This window comes from Oncorhynchus keta, chromosome 21, assembly GCF_023373465.1.
Source record: "Oncorhynchus keta strain PuntledgeMale-10-30-2019 chromosome 21, Oket_V2, whole genome shotgun sequence".
Lineage (NCBI taxonomy): Eukaryota > Metazoa > Chordata > Actinopteri > Salmoniformes > Salmonidae > Oncorhynchus > Oncorhynchus keta.
In genome coordinates this window covers 24,578,094-24,600,111 of record NC_068441.1, presented here as the reverse complement: position 1 = coordinate 24,600,111, position 22,018 = coordinate 24,578,094, and the positions used below count along the sequence as shown (strand labels likewise).

The following is a 22,018-nucleotide window of genomic DNA, read 5'->3' as shown; positions in this document are numbered from 1 at the left end:
TTGTGCACTGCCCTATGGGACTCCCAATCATGGCTGGATGTGATACAGCCTGGAATAAAACCAGGGACTGTTGTGACACCTCCTGCACTGAGATGCAGTGCCTTAGACTGTTGCACCACTCGAATGTACGTATATACTGTATTCTACTGTATTTTAGTCAATGGCACTCCGACATTGCCTGTCCCAATATTTATATATTTCTTAATTCCATTCTTTTACTATTAGATGTGTGTATTGTTGTGAATTACAATACAGCAATAACATCTGCTAAATATATGTGACCAAATAAAATTAGATTTGATATAAAATGATCCTAACTTGCTACGAAAAAAAGTCACTTCAGGTCGTAGCTGTACTCCCTCTAGTCAGAACAATATGAAAGAGCTATAAAGCAGTAGAGGCTGCTGAGGGGAGGACGGCTCATAATAATGGCTGGAAAGGAGCAAATTGAATGGCAATTCACCATGTGTTTAATGTATTCCACTGATTCCGCTCCAGCCATTACCACGAGCCTGTTTGCCCCAATTAAGTTGCCCACAAATTTTGTGTGTTAGCCACCTAGTTGTGAAACTTATCTCCAGGAAACTCGGAACCACATTGACACCTTGAACAGCACAGCTAGATACCACATCGAAGAAATGTCCTGGTCAAGGAGGAAGGTAGCCTAACGTTTACTTTACATATAGCCCAAAGCGCAGCAGATGACGATATTGAGTTCATATACCCTCTGGACCGGTTGTAAACCTAAAACATTCTCAGGCTGCAAAGGCTTCGATTTCCTCAACTTTATTTAATGGCAAAAATATGCATACTTTCTTTATGAAGTTGCTTGGAAGTTGGTGCCTCTCCTTGTTCGGGCGGCGGTCGTCTTCACCGGCTTTCTAGCTGCCACCGATCCACGTTTCCTTTTCCATTTGTTATGTCTTGATTGTACACACCTGGTTCCCATTACGTTATTATTCTTTCCCTTTTTAACCCTCTGGTTCCCATTTATGTTTTGTACGTGATTATTCCTGGTTATTGTTAGGGTTTGTTATCCCTGCGTGGATTATTTTGGCAGATTTATTTTTCCCATGTTAATTTACTCAGTTCTGTGTCCTGCGCTTGACTCCGTCCTCGCCTCTGTACAACTGACATATGACAGAATCACACACCATAATATGAAGTAGGCAGGTGCACCCAGTCCTCCAGTACCAGTTGAGGAACGCTCCCAGCAGCACGCGACGATGCTCCAACATCTTGGCACAGTCATGGATCGCGTGCTGCTAACCATGGAGCGATGGGAAAGAGGGGTTTTTCCCACAACCCCATCAACTTCCCTCCCTCCAACCAACACCTCAACCCACACCGCTGCCCACCGCTCTGTCACCTGGACCCAGTGGGATTCGGCTCGGGAGGTTCCTCCGCCCCCTATGGACATTGAGGGGGCCCCGGTGTATACTGTGCGAGCCATCATGGACTCAAGGTGTCGGTCGAGGGGCCTTCAGTACCTCGTGGAGTAGGGGTATGGGGTATGGTCCGGAGGAGAGATGCTGGGTGCTGGCGGAGGACATCCTGGACCCTTCCTTACTGCAGGAATTTCATCGTCTCCACCCAGATCGCCCTGCGCCCTCGTCCCCCGGGTCTTCGCGCTGCTGGAGCCGCGCGTTGGGGGGGGGTTCTGTCACAACTTCCGCCGAAGTTGGTACCTCTCCTTGTTCAGGCGCCGTTCGGCGGTTGTCGTCACCGGCTTTCTAGCCGCCAACGATCCACGTTTCTTTTTTCCATTTGTTTTGTCTTGTGTACACACCTGGTTCCCATTACGTTATTATTATTTGTTAGTTAGGTTTGTGTTAGTCGTTTGTGTTACGGTTAGGGTTTGTTATCCCTGCGTGAATTATTTTGGTTGATTTATTTTTCAGAGTAAAGTATGTTATTTTACTCAGTTCTGTGTCCTGTGCTTGACTCCGTCCCCACCTCTGCACAACTGACATATGACACACCTCCAATAAAATCACCCAGCCGATCTATAAATATACAATCACTGTAAAAACACCCTATATTGTGTACTTACATGAAATGGTATATATAGTTAGTGTGTGTAATGTAGAAAAAGTGTTATTGTCCATCAATAATGAGAAACCACCTGGTATTGACAACTTAGATTGGAACGCTACTGAGGATGGTGGTGGACTATATTGCCACTCCTATTTCTCATCAATTTTATTTGAGTCTGGAGAAAAATGTTTGTCCTCAGACCTGGAGGGAAACCAAAGTCATTCCACTATCCAAGAACTGTTAAACACTCTGCTGGTTTTAACAACCAACCAATCAGCTTGCTGCCAACTCTTGGAAAACTTTGTAAAAAAAAATAGTGTTTGACCAGATAAATGCTATTTCTCTAAATAAATGAATAACAGACTTTCAGCATGCTTATAGAGAGGGGAACTCAACATGTACTGCATCGACACATGATTATTGGTTCAAATAATGAAGGTTATGGGCGCTGTACTGTTAGCTTTCAGTGCAGCCTTTATTATTGGTCATAAGTTTTTTCAAAAACAGGTTATGGCTTTTCAGCTCTGTCAAATTGTGGATTTAAAGCTATCTACTGTGTCTAATAGAACACAGGTTTTCTTTAATGGAAGCTTCTCTAATGATAAACATGCCACATGGCAGCTCTCTTGGCCCTCTACTCATTTGTATTTTTACCAATGACCTGCCACTGGCATTAAACAAAGCCTGTGTATCTATGTATGCGAATGATTCATCCCTATACGTGTCAGCAACCACAGCTAGTGAAATCACTGCAACCCGAAACAGAGTTGCAATCAGTTTTAGAATGGGTGGCTAGTAATAAACTAGTCCTAAACATCTAAAACTAAGAACATTGCATTTGGTACAAATCATTCCCTAAGTTCTAGACCTCAGCTGAATCTGGTAATGAATAATGTGGCTGTTGAGCGAGACTAAATTACTTGGTGTCGCCTTGGATTGTAAACTGTCATGGTCAAAACAGGGCAGCAGCTCCTCTTCCTGGGGTCCAAACACACCAAAGCACCCACTTTACATATAAAACAAAAGATAAATCAGTTGAACTATGTTTGTACTGAATGAGCTAAAGATAAAACAGTACATCACATAACATCCCTACACCACCACATATCCACAACACAAAAGGTTCAATGCCACCATACAACAATACCCCAATTTGTGCATATTGACTCAATGGTTGTGAAGATGGGCAGAGGTCTGTCTGTCATAAAAACATGCTCTGCTTTTTTGACACCACACTCCACAAATCAAGTCATGCAGGGTCTAGTTTTATCTTATCTTGATTATTGCTCAGTCATATGGTCAGGTGCTGCAAAGAAAGACCTAGAAAAATTACAGAGTGGTACATCTTTCTCTTCACTGTTATCAGAGGGCTAATATCAATACTATGCATGCCAGTCTCTCTTGGCTAAAAGTAGAGGAGCAACTGACTGCATCACTTCTTGTTTTTCTAAGAAACATTCATGTGTTGAAAATTCCAAATTGTTTGCATAGTCAATTTACACACAGCACTGACACCCACACTTACCCCACCAGACATGCCACCAGGTGTCTTTTCACAGTCCCCAAATCCAGAACAAATTCAAGAAAACTTAGAGTATTATATAGAGCCATGATTGCATGGAACAGCAAACCTGGTTTTAAAAAAACAAAACAGATAAAGCAACACCTCACCGCATAATGCCTGTCCCTTATTTGACTTAGGTATTTTGTGTGTATGTTCTGATATGTAGGCTATGTAGGGGAGGAAATAATATCTATATAATGCTATGTTTTAAATGTATGTAGTTCGGTCCTTGAGCTATTCTTGTCTCTTAATGTTCTGTATTATTTAATGTTTTGTGTGGATCACAGGAAGAGTAGCTGCTGCGATCAAAATAGCTAATGAGGATCCTAATAAAACACCAAATACCAAAAGTAACAACACAGTGTGGTCAAAGACGTATTAACTTAGTTGAGGTCATGCTCTGGTTACATATAAGTACAAAAATTGTTAGGTTTTGGGGTTATTACATATTTATTAACTTATTTCCAGATATCTTCTAAACTATCCACAATGTACCATTTCTCAACATCATATGTAGGATCTACTCAGTGCTATCTCAGTAGCTAGCTCAAGCTGACTAATGTTAGCCACACCTCATGCACTTCACAGACATTGTGCTGTGTTATCTAGTGGGAACCCGTTAGCACGGTAGGCTCTGGTGCCTTCTTGACATGGGCTCAAAATGAAGAGAAATTCATACCTTCTCTAATTGTGTAGTACCTCGTCTGCTCTCCTTTTAGTTTTGTAAATTGTTCAGCATGTTCTCTGTGAAGTAGGCTTCGGGAGTTTTGTAACTTTTTCCACCTTGGCTTAATGCTAGAGCACTAGCTGACTGACATCTGGAATCTTTAGATATATATTTTTTTCTCCAGTTTTCAGGATTTTCCTGACTCTCTACCGTGCCGTTGAAGCACCACCTCCCCCTCGCTTTGGTTGCTAACTCAGCCTGCACTCTTTTAAAAGTTTTAACATCAGATGGGCCCCAGCCATCAATCTGTAAGTATATGCTCTCTCTTTGTTTATGTTTTAGTTGTGTATCATTAATTGAGTTCTAGCTGGTCTCCAGTAGTTGGGCTCTAGCTTGACAACCATAACCATGGTGGTTGACTAGGCTGGTTAAGCTAATAGCTAGGTGGCTAAATAGCCAACGTTAGCTTGCTGGCTAGCTTGCTGGCTAAGATAACTGCATAAAGCTAACATTCTTCGATAACTGGTTAGATGGCATTATGTTTTTCCAAAACGTTGGTTTATTTTAATGTAGCTGCAAACTAAGTGTTGATAGCAACTGGCTGACTCATTCAGTGATAACGTAACGTTAACAGTCTGGTAGGGCTAACATTAGCAAGCTAGTAGGGCTAACGTTAGGAGGCTAGTTGGCTGGCAATCTTGCAAGTTGATTTGAATGTTTTCGTGAGAAGACAGATTTTCGGGATGTCTCATGGTCTGACAAACACTGCTGTAGCTTGGCCACCATCCACTGCAGATGCGGAAGGCTGACCTATGCTGATGCGGTGGATTGAGACACAGACCATGTAAAAAACATGATATCTCTAGCTTAAACAGAAAGAGTTTGATGGGGATTTCTTTATTATGTTACTTAGATTGACTAACGGGTGGAGTTTTAAGGATTACAACACAATCTATATTTGAACTCCATACAACTGGCCTTGAGTTCTGGATCAGCAATGTGTGGCTGTGAAATGACTACTTCTACTGAAAGGAACCCTGTCAGTTCTGAGCATGTGCAGGCTAAATGATGAAGACAGGTGACCATGACATTTCTTGGGGGGTGAAATGAAGGAGAAAATGTTTTTAAGTTGAATGCATCCCGGACATAATTGTTTCCTACCCTTATTAATGAACCTATTTTTTTGTGGTTAATACTTAGTTATTATTATAGGTGGTATTTTCCTTATTAAGATGTGCTTGTGTGGGGGTAACATGGGCCTGGCCAAAGGTTCTGTTTTTATTTTGTGTAACTGAGTTACAAGTTTTAGCTGAGAGGTCAGAGGTCAGTGCCCGTTTGCGTCCTAAATGGAATCCTATTCCTTAAGTAGTGTCCTACTTTTGAATAAAGCCCATAATGCTGGCTCCAGTCAAATGTCATGCACTACTTAGGGAATAGGGTGCCTTTTGGGATACATCCCCAGTGTTTGTCGACTGAAGCGTGTGCCACATCATGTTCACTAGAAAATAAATTATTACCACACACCCTTCTCTGGCTCTGCCCTGCTATTGGTGGGGTGAGGAGGGGAAAGAGGCCAGATAGCCAATGGGAATGGCGAGAGGAGGGTGACCCTTATCTCAACCTTATACAGGTAGCTGTCCCACAGACTACAGACCCTTTACTCTGATAAGCAGTGGTCAGCAGTGAGCTACAGAGCTGCGTGCCCATTTTTCCTGCGTTCCCAGACATTGTGTGTCTCTCTGGGTTTGTCTTTCCTCTGATCCTGCTTAAATCCTCCATAGTGTGACAGAACACAGTAGACAGGATGTCAAACCTGAAGGAGTTGTGTAGCGGCCTGCCTCTGGACCCCATGCCATCCAATCGGGGCCGGGACCCCAGTGTGCCACATGCACCCGTCAGGACGCCCAACCTCACTCCAGAGGAGGAGAGGGTGAGTCCACATACATACTGTCACATCTCTGAATGCAGAACGTGTCAACGAGCATTGACGTCATACTCAGGGATTTATCTGCAGATTGAGTATTGCAATACTGAAGTACTTTTGCTTTTAAGGCCTCTCTGTTTATCTATGAGTGAAACCATAATGCTTTAATGTGGTATGTTAGTAGTAAACTAGACCAAAGATGCATATCTTCACAAGATGATTATACATCTATACTGAGTATACCAAACCCGCTCCCCTTTTGCATTCAGAACAGCCTCAATTTGTCGGGGCATGAACTCTATAAGGTGTCAAAAGCATTCCACAGGGATGCTGGCCCATTTTGACTCCAATACTTTGCACAGTTGTGTCAAGTTGGGTAGGTCCTTTGGGTGGTGGACTATTTGACTACTTGATACACACAGGAAACTGTTGAGAGTGAAAAACCTAACAGCATTGCAGTTCTTGACACAAACCAGTGTGCCTGGCACCTACTACCATACCCAGTTCAAAGGCACTTAAATATTTTGTCTTGCCCATTGATCCTCTGAATGGCACACAATCACAATCAAATCAAATTGGTCACATACACTCACAATAAAATCTGCTAACCATGTGTAACAAAATGCTTATGCTTCTAGATCCGACAGTGAAGCAGTATCTAACTGATAACATCTAACAACTTCCACAACAAAACATAATACACACAATCTAATAAAGGAATGGAATGAGGATATATATACAAAAATATGGATGAGCAGTGACAGAGCGGCTAAGATGGCATAGATAGTAAAGAATAGATAGTGAAGGATACAGTATACAGTATATACTGTACATATGAGATGAGTACTGCAAGATATGTAAACATCCTTAAAGTGGCATTATTAAAGTGACTAGTGTTCCATTTATTAAAGTGGCCAATGATATCAAGTCTGTAGGTAGGCAGCCGCGTCTCTGTGCTAGTGGTGGCTGTTTAACAATCTGATAGCCTTGAGATAGAAGCTGTTATTCAATCTCTCTGTCCCAACTTTGATCAAATCAAATTCAAATAAAATCAAATGTATTTATATAGCCCTTCTTACATCAGCTGATATCTCAAAGTGCTGTACAGAAACTCAGCCTAAAACCCCAAACAGCAAGCAATGCAGGTGCAGAAGCACGGTGGCTAGGAAAAACTCCATAGAAAGGCCAAAACCTAGGAAGAAACCTAGAGAGGAACCAGGCTATGATGGGTGGCCAGTCCTCTTCTGGCTGTGCCGGGTCGAGATTATAACAGAACATGGACAAGATGTTCAAATGTTCACAAATGACCAGCATGGTCAAATAATAATAATCACAGTAGTTGTGGAGGGTGCAGCAAGTCAGCACCCCAGGAGTAAATGTCAGTTGGCTTTTCATAGCTGATCATTAAGAGTATCTCTACCACTCCTGCTGATCACCTGTACTGACCTCGCCTTCTGGATGGAAGCGGGGTGAACAGGCAGTGGCTTGGGTGGTTATTGTCCTTGATGATATTTTTTGCCTTCCTGTGACATCGAGGGTTGTAGGTGTCCTGGAGGGCAGGTAGTTTGCCCCCGGTGATCCGTTGTGCAGACCGCACCACCCTCTGGAGAGCCCTACGGTTGTGGGCGGTGCAGTTTCCGTACAGCCTGACAGGATGCTCTCAATTGGGCACCTGTAAAAGTTAGTGAAGGTTTTTAGTGACAAGCCACATTTTTTGAGTCTCTTGAGGTTGAAGAAGCGCTGTTGCGCCTTCTTCACCACATTGTTTGTGTACTTGGACCATTTCAGTTTGTCGGTGATATGTACACAGTGTAACTTTCCACCTTCTCCACTGCTGTCCTTCGATGTGGATAGGGGGGATGCTCCCTTTGCTGTTTCCTGAAGTCCACAATCATCTCTTTTGTTTCGCTGACATTGAGTGAGAGGTTATTTTCCTGACACCACACTCCGAGGGCCCTCACCTCGTCGAGGGCCCTCACCTCGTCGTTGTTGGTAATCAAGCCTACCACTGTAGTGTTGTCTGCAAACTTGATGATTGAGTTGGAAGCGTGCATGGCCACACAGTTGTGGGTGAACAGGGAGTACAGGAGAGGGCTGAGAACGCACCCTTGTGGGGCCCCAGTGTTGAGGATCAGCGGGGTGAAGATTTTGTTTCCTACCCTCACCACCTGGTGGCGGCCCGTCAGGAAGTCCAGGACCCAGTTGCACAGGAAGGGGTTGAGACCCAGGGTCTCAAGCTTACTGACGAGTTTGAAGGGTACTATGGTGTTGAATTTTGAGCTGTAGTCAATGAACAGCATTCTTACATAGGTATTCATCTTGTCCAGATAGTGCAGTGTGCAGTGTGATGGCGATTGCATCATATGTGGACCTATTGGGGCAGTAAACAAATTAGAGTGGGTCTAGGGTGACAGGTAGGGTGGAGGTTATAGGATGAGTGAGTGCCTTGTAACTTATTTCAGTTACCGTAGCTTTCTTGGGAACAGGTACAATGGTGGCCATCTTGAAGCATGTGGGGACAGCAGACTGGGATAGGGATTAATTGAATATGTCCCTAAACACACCAGCCAGCTGGTCTGCGCATGCTCTTAGGACATGGCTAGGGATGCCGTCTGGGCCGGCAGCCTTGCGAGGGTGAACACGTTTAAATATTTTACTCTGTCGGCCATGGAGAAGGAGAACCCACAGTCTTAGTTAGCGGGCCATGTTGGTGCAAATAAGACGTTGATGTCCGTGACGAGGCTGGTCTTTTTGTAATCCATGATTGTCTGTAGACCCTGCCACATACTTCTCGTGTTTGAGCTGTTGAATTGTGACTCCACTTTGTCTCTATACTGACGCTTTGCTTGTTTGATTGCCTTACGGAGGGAATAACTACACTGTTTGTATTCTGACATGTTTCCAGTTGCTTTGGCATGATTAAATGTGGTGGTACGTGCTTTCAGTTTTGCGTGAATGCTGCCAACAATCCACGGTTTCTGGTTAGGGAAGGGTTTAATAGTCACAATGGATATAACATCTCCTATACATTTCCTTGTAAACTCACTTACCGAGTCAGCATATACGTCAATGTTATTGTCTTTGGCTACCCGGAACATATCCCAGTCCACATGATCGAAGCAATCTTGAAGCGTGGATTCTGATTGGTCAGACCAGTGTTGGATAGACCTAAGCATGGGCGCTTCCTGTTTTAGTTTATGCCTATAGGAGGGGAGCAACAAGATGGAGTCATGGTCAGATTTGCCAAAAGGGTGGCGGGGGAGGGCCTTGTATGCATTGCGGAAGTTAGAGTAGCAGTGGTCAAGTGTGTTACTCGCTCGTGTACTGCAATCGATATGCTGATTTAGGTAGGCTTGGTCTCAGATTAGCTTTGTTAAAATCCCCAGCGACAATAAATGCAGCCTCAGGATATATGTTTTCCAGTTTGCCTAAAGTCCAGTGAAGTTCCTTGATGGCCGTCTTGGTATCCACTTGCGGGGGGATATACACGGCTGTGACGATACCTGAGGAGAGTTCTCTTGAGAGATAATATGGTTGGCATTTGATTGTGAGGAATTCTAGGTCAGGTGAACAAAATGACTTGAGCTTTTGGATGTTGTTACGATTATATCACGAAACATTCCTGCCCTTCTTCTTACCAGAGAGATGTCTGTCCCTGTTGGCGCAATGCACTGAAAATCCTGTTGGCTGTACGGACTCCGACAGCATGTCCCAAGCTAGCCATGTCTCCGTGAAACAGAGTATGTTACAATCCCTGATATCTCTTTGGAAAGCAACTCTTGCCCTAATTTCGTCTACTTTGTTAACTAGGGACTGGATATTAGAGAGTAATATACTTGGAAGCGGTGGGTGGTGTGCGCGCATCCGAAGATTCACTAGAAGACCGCTCCAGCACCCTCTCCTCCGATGGTAATGTTTTGGGTCGGCCTTTGGAATCAGTTCAAATGCTCCCGGGAGGTGCAGACAAAGGTTCTGCTTTGGGAAAGTCGTATTCCTGGTCGTAATGCTGTTTGTGCTGGTAAGTTGACGTGTCTCTGATATACAATAGTTCTTCCCAGCTGTGTGTAATAACAGTTAATGTTTTCCGGCTAACAATGTAACAAAATAATACATAAAATACATAAAAAACAAAATACTGCACAGTTTCCTAAGGACTTGAAGCGAAACTGACATCTCTGTCGGCGCCATCTTACAATCCATGTCTCAATTGTCTCAAGGCTTAAAAATCTATATATTCTTTAACCTTTCTACTCTCCCTTCATCTACACTGATTGAAGTTGATTTATTAACAATTGACATCAATAAGGGATCATAGCTTTCACCTGGATTCACCTGGTCAGTCATGGAAAGAGCAGGTGTTCTTAATGTTTTGTATACTCAGTGTATATCCCCACATCTTTGTTGTAGTTTGCTTTTTGCCACTATAAAAGGCATTTGCTTGTCTTATCTGATCCAGACAGAGGTAGAGTGATTGTGAATGTAATAAAGATAGTAATTGTCAGTTAATGTGTCAAATCATACCCACTGTTTTATTACTCGTTGAGAGTGAATCTTTATAGCTGATGGGGTTGAGATTCAAGCTTGTGAAATGTTGTATCCACATACTGTTGGAGAAACTTGAGGACACGGAACACAACAACGCACATGTGAATTATTTTATTAAATCTATTGGGATCAATAAAGCACGGTTCACATACTCAGCACAGTGGAATGTTTTGGCTTAAGGGTAGGAGACAGTGTTGGTTCATCTCCTCAGAACCTTCTATCATATTCGCTAATGTTTGCCAGGACTGGGAGCAAAGGCCACTGTCAATGATTAAGAGAGATAAGAGTGAGTGCTTTCATGGATAGAGAGGGGGAGTGAAACACAAATGACCAGAAAGTTAGTGGAAAAGAGGATGCAAAAGAAGAGGAGGGCCACACCATTCTGAACTCCTATCTCACCCCCTAATCTACTCCCCCTCTCTAGCTAGCCCTGAGGAATGCCCTGCGCTACTTTCCCCCCTCCCACCACAACATCCTGGCTGCTGAATTTGCCCAGGAGCTCAGGCAGTATGGACACATCTACATGTACCGCTTCTGTCCCCTCATACATATGAGGTATGTACAGTATAATCACCTAACACCACCTCTCATCTCCCCATCTGTAGTATTCCTCTTTATCTGTTGATGCTATGATATGGTCTACCACACCCTGATCAGTCCTTGTGTGTGTGTGTGTGTGTGTGTGTGTGTGTGTGTGTGTGTGTGTGTGTGTGTGTGTGTGTGTGTGTGTGTGTGTGCGTGTGTGTGTGTGTGTGTGTGTGTGTGTGTGTGTGTGTGTGTGTGTGTGTGTGTGTGTGTGTGTGTGTGTGTGTGTGTGTGTGTGTGTGTGTGTGTACTGCACGGGCGTGCGTGTGTCCTCAGGGCCTACCCTATAGATCAGTACCCCTGTCGTACACGCCAAGCTGCCTCCATCATGCTCATGATCATGAACAACCTGGACCATGCAGTTGCCCAGGTAACCACCACTTTCACATACTATACACAACAGCTCACTTTATTTAATTGAACTAAAACAATGTATTAATCCACCTAAGTCACGCTATCTATTGCTGCTTTATCATCTCCCCATGCTCTGCTCTCCAGTTTCCCCAGGAGCTGGTTACCTATGGGGGAAATGGACAGGTGTTCAGTAACTGGGCCCAGGTAAGCACAGAACATGCAATTATGATGGCATTATGTATTTTCTGGATTTTTTTTAAAATTTTGTCTGTCATAGTTGAAGTGTATCTATGATGAAAATTACAGGCCTCTCTTATATTTTTAAGTGGGAGAAATTGGTGGCTGACTAAATACTTTTTTGCCCCACTGTATCTGTGTATGGTAATGTGTGTGTAACTATATATCTTTGCGTATGTGTGTTTGTGTGTAGTTCCGCCTGGTGATGTACTACCTGAGTGAGATGACAGAGGAGCAGACTCTGGTCATGTACAGTGGTCATCCAGCGGGGCTGTTCCCCAGCCTGCCCTCCTCCCCACGCGCTATCATTACCAACGGCATGGTAACCACACATCCCTCCCTCCGCCTCTCCTCACTATACTCTTGGGAAAAAGGGTTCCAAAAGGGTTCTTCAGCTGTCCCTATAGTAGAACCCTTTTTGGTTCCAGGTAAAAGCCTCTGTGGAAAGGATTCTACATAGAACCAAAAAAGGATTCTACCTGGAACCAAAATGGTTATATATAGAACCAAAAAGGGTTCTTCAAAGGGTTCTGCTATGGGGACAGCCGAAGAACCCTTTTAGATTCTAGATAGCACCTTTTTTTCTAAAACTGTGCTCTACCGCATTTCAGTTAGATACTGATTTGGCGTTACCATTTAGGTTTTCCCAGTTTGATCTCCCTCCTTTCCTCTGCCATCATCCTCCCATCCTCTCTCTCGCTCCCTCTCAGGTCATTCCAAACTACTCCTCCAGAGAGCAGTATGAGAAGATGTTTGCTTTGGGTGTATCAATGTAAGTAACAAATATAACCCGGTTAGTTGTTTTTACCCATTCATAGTTTTTGTTAACCCCCCAAAGATGTGATTTTTGTTTGTTTTCCTAGGTATGGTCAGATGACTGCTGGTAGCTACTGCTACATTGGGCCTCAGGGGATTGTCCATGGCACCATGGTAATTCCTCACAGTCAACAGTAGAGGGCACTATCCCCTTTGAAACTCACATTGACGTTGTCTTAACATTGTGTCTGCCTCTCTTTCCTTTTCTTCCCGTCTCTCTCTCTCCCTCCTTCTTTAGCTGACAGTGTTGAATGCAGGGCGGAGGTATCTGGGGTCTGATGACCTGAGGGGCCGGGTGTTGGTGACATCGGGGCTGGGAGGCATGAGCGGGGCACAGGCCAAGGCTGCTGTCATCGCTGGCTGTGTGGGGGTCATTGCCGAGGCCAGTGTGTTTACTTTGTTATTGGCCAATAACACCCGCCCTGCTGTTAATCTACCTATGTGATGGTAGCGATGTCTGTTCCGTTTTTGTATGATGGAGAGCTTTGGGATGTGTGTTAATGTGATATGTGATTGTGTTTTGCATGGATCCTGTTTAGGTAGATGAGGTGCCCCTGAGGAAGAGACACGAGCAAGGCTGGTTAATGGAGGTCACCAGTGACATAGAACACTGCATCCAACGCATTAGGTAATAGCAGATAAAGACACACACACACACACGTCATGACTTTAGCACCTGTGTGTTTAGGTTATGTGATTTATCAGATGGTCCCTCTGATTTTGTATTCTACAGAGAAGCCAAGAGATCCAAGACTCCCCTCAGCTTGGGTTACCATGGCAATGTTGTGGACTTATGGTATGGGATGTCAACCAAGGGCTGGAATTAAGTAATACCATGTCTATATGGGGCATCTACACCTCAGTCACTATTAGTGTAAATACCTTTGGGAACTCCCTCACGACGCCAGGACAGCGGAGTCAATCACCACCTTCCGGAGACTCCTGAAACCCCACCTCTTTAAGGAATACCTAGGATAGGATAAGTAATCCTTCTCACCCCCCCCCCTTTAAGATTTAGATGCACTATTGTAAAGTGACTATTCTACTGGATGTCATAAGGTGAATGCACCAATTTGTAAGTCGCTCTGGATAAGAGCGTCTGCTAAATGACTTAAATGTAAATGTTAAATGTAATCCCTTGTTTCCTTCTCTGCCAGGGAGCGTCTGTTGACGGAGTATGAGAGGACAGGAGAGCTGCTGGTGGACCTGGGCTCAGACCAGACCTCCCTCCACAACCCCTTCAGTGGAGGGTACTACCCAGCTCAGCTCAGCCTCCACCAGGCCAACCAGCTCATGGCCACAGACCCAGCACGCTTCAAAACCGTGGTCCATGAGAGGTTAGACCTTGATGCTGTACCTTTTTTGAAGGCAGTTGGTCTAATTCAGGGGTCTCCTCCAACTCTGGTCCTGCAGAGCTACTGGGTGTGCCATCTATGGTTCCATCCCAGTCACACATCAAACAACTGATTCAGCAAATCAACTATTCATCAAGAATTACCATGATTGAGTTGGAGACCCCTGATCTGTTTGTGGTTAAGGTTGAGGGGTTGTTCTCTAACCTGTGGTGGTCTTCCTGTCCTCTCCCCCAGCCTTTGTAGACAGGTAGCTGCCATCAACAAGCTGTCTGAGGCAGGGATGTTCTTCTGGGACTATGGAAATGCCTTCCTCCTGGAGGCCCAGAGAGCAGGTGAGTCCTACAGTTAAACCACCACCACCACCATACTGATTCACTGACACAGGGTCGGATATTATATCACCCCTTCATGGTTAATATTAGCATTGGGAGTAAGGTAATGTGATCCAAGATCTGTGGCTAATGCTAAGGGGTAACTTTAAGGTCCCGATACACATGCTGAAGAATAGACTGAACACAGCATGTCTAGTGATGTCTGCAGTCCTCTCTAGGTTTGTGTTCATCTCTCTTTCTTCAGGAGCGGAGGTAGAGAAAGAGGGAGGCGGAGCGACAGAGTTCCGCTACCCATCCTATGTCCAACACATCATGGGGTGAGTGACAGGGTGAGTTTTCTGGTCAGGTCACATGATCAGGTCAAAGTCTTGGCCCTAACCCTTGACCACTCTGCAGTGACATCTTCTCCCTGGGCTTTGGACCATTCCGCTGGGTCTGCACCTCCGGTGACCCCCGTGACCTGACACTGACTGATGACATCGCCGCCACTGTCCTGGAGGAGATCAGCGCCAATGTGACTGAGCGTGTGCGACAGCAGTACAACGACAACATCCGCTGGATCCGTGAGGCCGGAAAACACAGGATGGTATTAATTAATAGGACACATATAAGACACAATGTTAATCATTAACATCCTGATACTAGATAAATAAGAAATGTATTATACAACTGCCAATGCCATTTCTGAATGTTCTCTGTATGTAGGTGGTGGGCTCCCAAGCCAGAATCCTCTACTCAGACCAGAAAGGTCGTGTGTGTATTGCCTTGGCCATCAATCAAGCAATTGCTGATAGGAGAGTTTCGGTAAGTCTTACTTACCCATCTATATGTTATGGTGGGTAGGTAAATCTATGGTGAGAGAGTGTGTGTGTGTGTGTGTGTGTGTGTGTGTGTGTGTGTGTGTGTGTGTGTGTGTGTGTGTGTGTGTGTGTGTGTGTGTGTGTGTGTGTGTGTGTGTGTGTGTGAGAGACAGTGGGAGAGTGTGTGTGTTCACCACTTAGCCTACCTTCTCCTCCAGGTCCCGGAGACCAGCAGTAAGCTAGCAGTAGGCAAACAGACACAGTGACACTGTTTTCTGTCCAGGCTCCTGTGGTCATCAGTAGAGACCACCATGATGTTAGTGGAACAGACAGTCCCTTCAGAGAGACCTCCAATGTGTACGACGGCTCTGCCTTCTGTGCAGGTACACTAGAGCACACTCATCATTTAGACAGACATTATTTTGTCATGATCATCATTATATTAGTCATTGTGTTAGTCTAGGTGGCTAGAAATCATCCACTTTGACTGAACTCGGGTATGTGTAAGTGTGAAAGTGTGACTTTGTCACTGTGTGCCTGTCTTGCCCCCTGACAGACATGGCGGTCCAGAACTTTGTAGGCGATGCATTCAGAGGAGCCACCTGGGTGTCCCTGCACAACGGTGGAGGGGTCGGCTGGTAAGATCTGAGTTTCACCTTTCAAACTGGGGATTGGAAGAAAGAAAGAAGGATAGGATAGCACACAAAAATCTATGAGACCAAAACCTATAAGACAATTACTAACTGGGAAACATTGTGCCCCTGACAAGCAAAATGTTGGGGTCTTTCTCATGGATGGACAATCTTTCAACGTCTTTGTTTCTCCCCAAAGGTCAAATACAGTTACCTAAACTGAATATGGAACCACAGTTTAGAGTCCCAGTCATGTCCCCTCCTCCCCTCAGTCAGACTGCGTTGTCTGTCTCTTGTCTCTCTCCAGGGGTGAGGTGATGAACGGAGGGTTTGGTCTGCTCCTGGACGGGACGGAGGAGGCAGCGAAGAGAGCCAGTCTGATGCTCAACTGGGACGTCTCTAACGGGGTGAGAGAGGGGTGATGATGGGGACTGAAAGGGGAAGCTGTCTTGGATATCTATTCATAAATACTGTTCATAGAATTATTATGACTGAATAGGTTGAAAGGGTGCATATAATGTAAATCCCATTGTGTCACAGATCCGATTAATAAAGTATTCATGTTTTATACTTGAGTGACATAAAACTCCCTGGCACCTTATCCCTGCAGGTGGCTCGTCGATGCTGGTCAGGGAACTCCAACGCCTATGAGACCATCCAGCGTACCATGGAGGAGCAAAGGCAGCTTTGCGTCACGATGCCCTACCCTGTGCAGGACGAAGATGTGTTAGACAGGGCCCTGCAGGGCTAGATCAGCACACTGCTCACAACACAGCTAGCTAGTCAGATGATAACGGACACACACAGAATATTCATTGTGTCAATCCACACCACCATTCACAATACCAGATTGTCCTGAATTAAGAGCAGAACCAAGATGATCACTTGATCATGGATGTCATACAGTTGAAGTCGGAAGTTTACATACACTTAGGTTGGAGTCATTAAAACTTGTTTTTCAACCACTCCACAAATTTCTTGTTGACAAACTATAGTTTTGGCAAGTCGGTTAGAACATCTACTTTGTGCATGACACAAGTAACTTTTCAAAAATTGTTTGCAGACAGATTATTTCACTTATAATTGACTGTATCACAATTCCAGTGGGTCAGAAGTTTACATACACTATGTTGACTGTGTCTTTAAACAGCTTGGAAAATTCCTGAAAATTATGTCTTGGCTTTAGAAGCTTCTGATAGGCTAATTGACATAATTTGAGTCAATTGGCAGTGTACCTGGGGATGTATTTCAAGACCTACCTTCAAACTCAGTGCCTCTTTGCTTGACATAATGGGAAAATAAATCAGCCAAGACCTCAGAAAAGAAATTGTAGACCTCCACAAGTCTGGTTCATACTTTTCCAAATGCCTGAAGGTACCACGTTCATCTGTACAAACAATAGTATGCAAGTATAAACACTTTGGGACCACTCAGCCGTCTTACCGCTCAGGAAAGAGACGCGTTCTGTCTCCTAGAGATGAACGTACTTAGGTGCAAAATGTGCAAATCAATCCCAGAACAAGAGCAAAGGACCTTGTGAAGATGCTGGAGGAAACAGGTACAAATGTACAGTGCCTTGCGAAAGTATTCGACCCCCTTGAACTTTGCGACCTTTTGCCACATTTCAGGCTTCAAACATAAAGATATAAAACTGTATTTTTTTGTGAAGAATCAACAACAAGTGGGACACAATCATGAAGTGGAACGACATTTATTGGATATTTCAAACTTTTTTAACAAATCAAAAACTGAAAAATTGGGCGTGCAAAATTATTCAGCCCCTTTAAGTTAATACTTTGTAGCGCCACCTTTTGCTGCGATTACAGCTGTAAGTCGCTTGGGGTATGTCTCTATCAGTTTTGCACATCGAGAGACTGAAATTTTTTCCTATTCCTCCTTGCAAAACAGCTCGAGCTCAGTGAGGTTGGATGGAGAGCATTTGTGAACAGCAGTTTTCAGTTCTTTCCACAGATTCTCGATTGGATTCAGGTCTGGACTTTGACTTGGCCATTCTAACACCTGGATATGTTTATTTTTGAACCATTCCATTGTAGATTTTTCTTTATGTTTTGGATCATTGTCTTGTTGGAAGACAAATCTCCGTCCCAGTCTCAGGTCTTTTGCAGACTCCATCCATTCTTCCAGAATGGTCCTGTATTTGGCTCCATCCATCTTCCCATCAATTTTAACCTTTTAACCTTAATCTTCCCTGTCCCTGCTGAAGAAAAGCAGGCCCAAACCATGATGCTGCCACCACCATGTTTGACAGTGGGGATGTTGTGTTCAGGGTGATGAGATGTGTTGCTTTTACGCCAAACATAACATTTTGCATTGTTGCCAAAAAGTTCAATTTTGGTTTCATCTGACCAGAGCACCTTCTTCCACATGTTTGGTGTGTCTCCCAGGTGGCGTGTGGCAAACTTTAAACGACACTTTTTATGGATATCTTTAAGAAATGGCTTTCTTCTTGCCACTCTTCCATAAAGGCCAGATTTGAGCAATATACGACTGATTGTTGTCCTATGGATAGAGTCTCCCACCTCAGCTGTAGATCTCTGCAGTTCATCCAGAGTGATCATGTGCCTCTTGGCTCTGATCAGTCTTCTCCTTGTATGAGCTGAAAGTTTAGAGGGACGGCCAGGTCTTGGTAGATTTGCAGTGGTCTGATACTCCTTCCATTTCAATATTATCGCTTGCACAGTGCTCCTTGGGATGTTTAAAGCTTGGGAAATCTTTTTGTATCCAAATCCGGCTTTAAACTTCTTCACAACAGTATCTCGGACCTGCCTGGTGTGTTCCTTGTTCTTCATGATGCTCTCTGCGCTTTTAACGGACCTCTGAGGCTATCACAGTGCAGGTGCATTTATACGGAGACTTGATTACACACAGGTGGATTGTATTTATCATCATTAGTCATTTAGGTCAACATTGGATCATTCAGAGATCCTCACTGAACTTCTGGAGAGAGTTTGCTGCACTGAAAGTAAAGGGGCTGAATAATTTTGCACGCCCAATTTTTCATTTTTTGATTTGTTAAAAAAGTTTGAAATATCCAATAAATGTCTTTCCACTTCATGATTGTGTCCCACTTGTTGTTGATTCTTCACAAAAAAATACAGTTTTATATCTTTATGAAGCCTGGAATGTGGCAAAAGGTCGCAAAGTTCAAGGGGGCCGAATACTTTCGCAAGGCACTGTATCTATATCCACAGTAAAACGAGTCATATATCGACATAACCCGAAAGGCCGCTCAGCAAGGAAGAAGCCACTGCTCCAAAACCGCCATAAAAAAGCAGACTACGGTTCTGCATCTGCACATGGGGACAAAGATTGTACTTTTTGGAGAAATGTCATCTGGTCTGATGAAACAAAAATAGAACTGTTTGGCCATAATGCCCATCGTTATGTTTGGAGGAAAAAGGAGGAGGCTTGCAAGCCGAAGAACACCATCCCAACCGTGAAGCACGGGGGTGACAGCATCATGTTGTGGGGTGCATTGCTGCAGGAGGGACTGGTGCACTTCACAAAATAGATGGCATCATGAGGAAGGACAATTATGTGGATATATTGAAGCAACATCTCAAGACATCAGTCAGGAAATTGGTCGCAAATGGGTCTTCCAAATGGACAATGACCCCAAGGATACTTCCAAAGTTGTGGCAAAATGTCTTAAGGACAACAAAGTCAATGTATTGGAGTGGCCATCACAAAGCCCTGACCTCAAACCTATAGAAGATTTCTGGGCAGAACTGAAAAAGCGTGTGCGAGCAAGGAGGCCTACAAACCTGACTCAGTTACACCAGCTCTGTCAGGAGAAATGGGCCAAAATTCATCCAACGTATTGTGAGAAGCTTGTGGAAGGCTACCCGAAACATTTGACCCAAGTTAAACAATTTAAAGGCAATGCTAGCAATTACTAATTGAGTGTATGTAAACTTCTGACCCACTGGGAATGTGATGAAAGAAATGAACGCTGAAATAAATCACTCTCTATTGTTATTCGGACATTTCACCTTCTTAAAATAAAGTGGTGATTCTAACTGACATAAAACAGGGTATTTCTACATAGATTAAATGTCAGGAATTGTGAAAACTGAGTTCAAAGTGTATGTTAACTTCCGACTTCAACTGTATATATACAAGTCTTATTGCCAATCATCAATTGAAAACAATGAGTTAACATGGTGTTCTTTGATGTACAGTGCATATGGAAAGTAATTCAGACCCCTTGACTTTTTCCACATTTTGTTACATTACAGCTTTATTCTAAAATGGACTAAATTGTTTTGTTTTTTCTCATCAATCTACACACAATACCCCATAATGGCAAAGCAAACCGTTTTTTTGAATTGTTTGCAAATGTATTAAAAATAAAAAACTGAAATATCACATTTACGTAAGTATTCAGACCCTTTACTCAGTACTTGGTTGAAGCAACTTTGGCAGTGGTTACAGCCTCGAGTCTTCTTGAATATGACGCTTCAAGCTTTGCACCTGTTTTTGGAAAGTTTCTCCCATTCTTCTCTGCAGATCCTCTCAAGCTCTGTCAGGTTGGATGGGGAGCATCGCTGCACAGGGATTTTCACGTCTCTCCAGAGATGTTCGATATGGGTCAAATCCGGGCTCTGGCTGGGACACTCAAGGACATTGAGAGACTTGTCCCGAAGCCACACCTGCGTTGTCTTGGCTGTGTACTTAGGGTCGTTGTCATGTTAGAAGGTGAACCTTCACCCTAGTCTGAGGTCCTGAGCACTCTGGAGCAAGTTTTCATCAAGGATCTCTCTGTTCTTTTCTCCGTTCAACTTTCCCTCCATCCTGACTAGTCTCCCAGTCCCTGCTGCTGAAAAACATCCCCACAGCATGATGCTGCCACCACCAGTAGGGATGGTGTCAGGTTTCTTCCCGATGTCACGCTTGGCATTCAGACCAAATAGTTCAATCTTGGTTTCATCAGACCAGAGAATCTTGTTTCTCATGGTCTGAGAGTCCTTTAGATGCCTTTTGGCAAACTCCAAGCGGGCAGTCATGTGCCTTTTACTGAGGAGTGGCTTCCGTCAGGCCACTCTACCATAAAGGCCTGATAGGTGGAGTGCTGCAGAGATTGTTGTCCTACTGGAAGGTTCTCCTATCTGCACAGAGGAACTCTGGAGCTCTGTCAGAGTGACCATCGGGTTCTTGGTCACCTCATTGACCAAGGCCCTCCTCCCCTGATTGCTCAGTTTGGTAGTCGGCCAGCTCTAGGAAGAGTCTTGGTGGTTCCAAACTTCTTCCATTTAAGAATGATAGAGGCCAATGTGTTCTTGGGGACCTTTAATGATGCAGACATTTTTGTACCCTTTCCCAGATCTGTGCCTAAACACAATCCTGTCTTGGAGCTCTTCGGACAATTCCTTCCACCTCGTGACTTGGTTTTTGCTCTAACATGCACTGTCAACTGTGGGACATTGTTTATTTATTTTGATTTATTTCACCTTTATTTAACCAGGTAGACAAGTTGAGAACAAGTTCTCATTTACAATTGCGACCTGGCCAAGATAAAGCAAAGCAGTTTGACAGATACAACGACACAGAGTTACACATGGAGTAAAACAAACATACAGTCAATAATACAGTATAAACAAGTCTATATACAATGTGAGCAAATTAGGTGAGAAGGGAGGTAAAGGCAAAAAAGGCCATGGTGGCAAAGTAAATACAATATAGCAAGTTAAACACTGGAATGGTAGTTTTGCAATGGAAGAAAGTGCAAAGTAGAAATAAAAATAATGGGGTGCAAAGGAGCAAAATAAATAAATTAATTAAATACAGTTGGGAAAGAGGTAGTTGTTTGGGCTAAATTATAGGTGGGCTATGTACAGGTGCAGTAATCTGTAAGATGCTCTGACAGTTGGTGCTTAAAGCTAGTGAGGGAGATAAGTGTTTCCAGTTTCAGAGATTTTTGTAGTTCGTTCCAGTCATTGGCAGCAGAGAACTGGAAGGAGAGGCGGCCAAAGAAAGAATTGGTTTTGGGGGTGACTAGAGAGATATACCTGCTGGAGCGTGTGCTACAGGTGGGAGATGCTATGGTGACCAGCGAGCTGAGATAAGGGGGGACTTTACCTAGCAGGGTCTTGTAGATGACATGGAGCCAGTGGGTTTGGCGACGAGTATGAAGCGAGGGCCAGCCAACG

At 44.0% G+C, this 22,018-nt stretch overlaps 1 protein-coding gene across 1 annotated transcript; it reads left to right on the top strand.

Moving 5' to 3' along the window:
* The first annotated feature begins 5,930 nt into the window (after positions 1–5,930).
* Positions 5,931–20,243, top strand: uroc1 (urocanate hydratase 1). Its single transcript, XM_035796021.2, has 19 exons — positions 5,931–6,198; positions 11,162–11,292; positions 11,599–11,692; positions 11,821–11,880; positions 12,107–12,235; positions 12,624–12,685; positions 12,777–12,843; positions 12,968–13,111; positions 13,269–13,357; positions 13,463–13,525; positions 13,887–14,066; positions 14,319–14,416; positions 14,661–14,733; positions 14,813–15,002; positions 15,122–15,220; positions 15,500–15,599; positions 15,773–15,854; positions 16,156–16,255; positions 16,459–20,243. The coding sequence occupies exons 1-19, from the start codon at positions 6,073–6,075 to the stop codon at positions 16,597–16,599; spliced, it is 2,028 nt and encodes a 675-aa protein (XP_035651914.1). The 5' UTR covers positions 5,931–6,072; the 3' UTR covers positions 16,600–20,243.
* Positions 20,244–22,018: the final 1,775 nt, after the last annotated feature.

Excerpts from the sequence above, each read along its gene's own strand:
- uroc1 (XM_035796021.2), top strand. The coding sequence starts at position 6,073 with ATGTCAAACCTGAAGGAGTTGTGTAGCGGCCTGCCTCTGGACCCCATG. Across the intron at positions 14,417-14,660 it reads CCTGGAGGCCCAGAGAGCAG|GAGCGGAGGTAGAGAAAGAG; the intron begins GTGAGTCCTACA and ends CTCTTTCTTCAG. Across the intron at positions 16,256-16,458 it reads ACTGGGACGTCTCTAACGGG|GTGGCTCGTCGATGCTGGTC; the intron begins GTGAGAGAGGGG and ends TTATCCCTGCAG.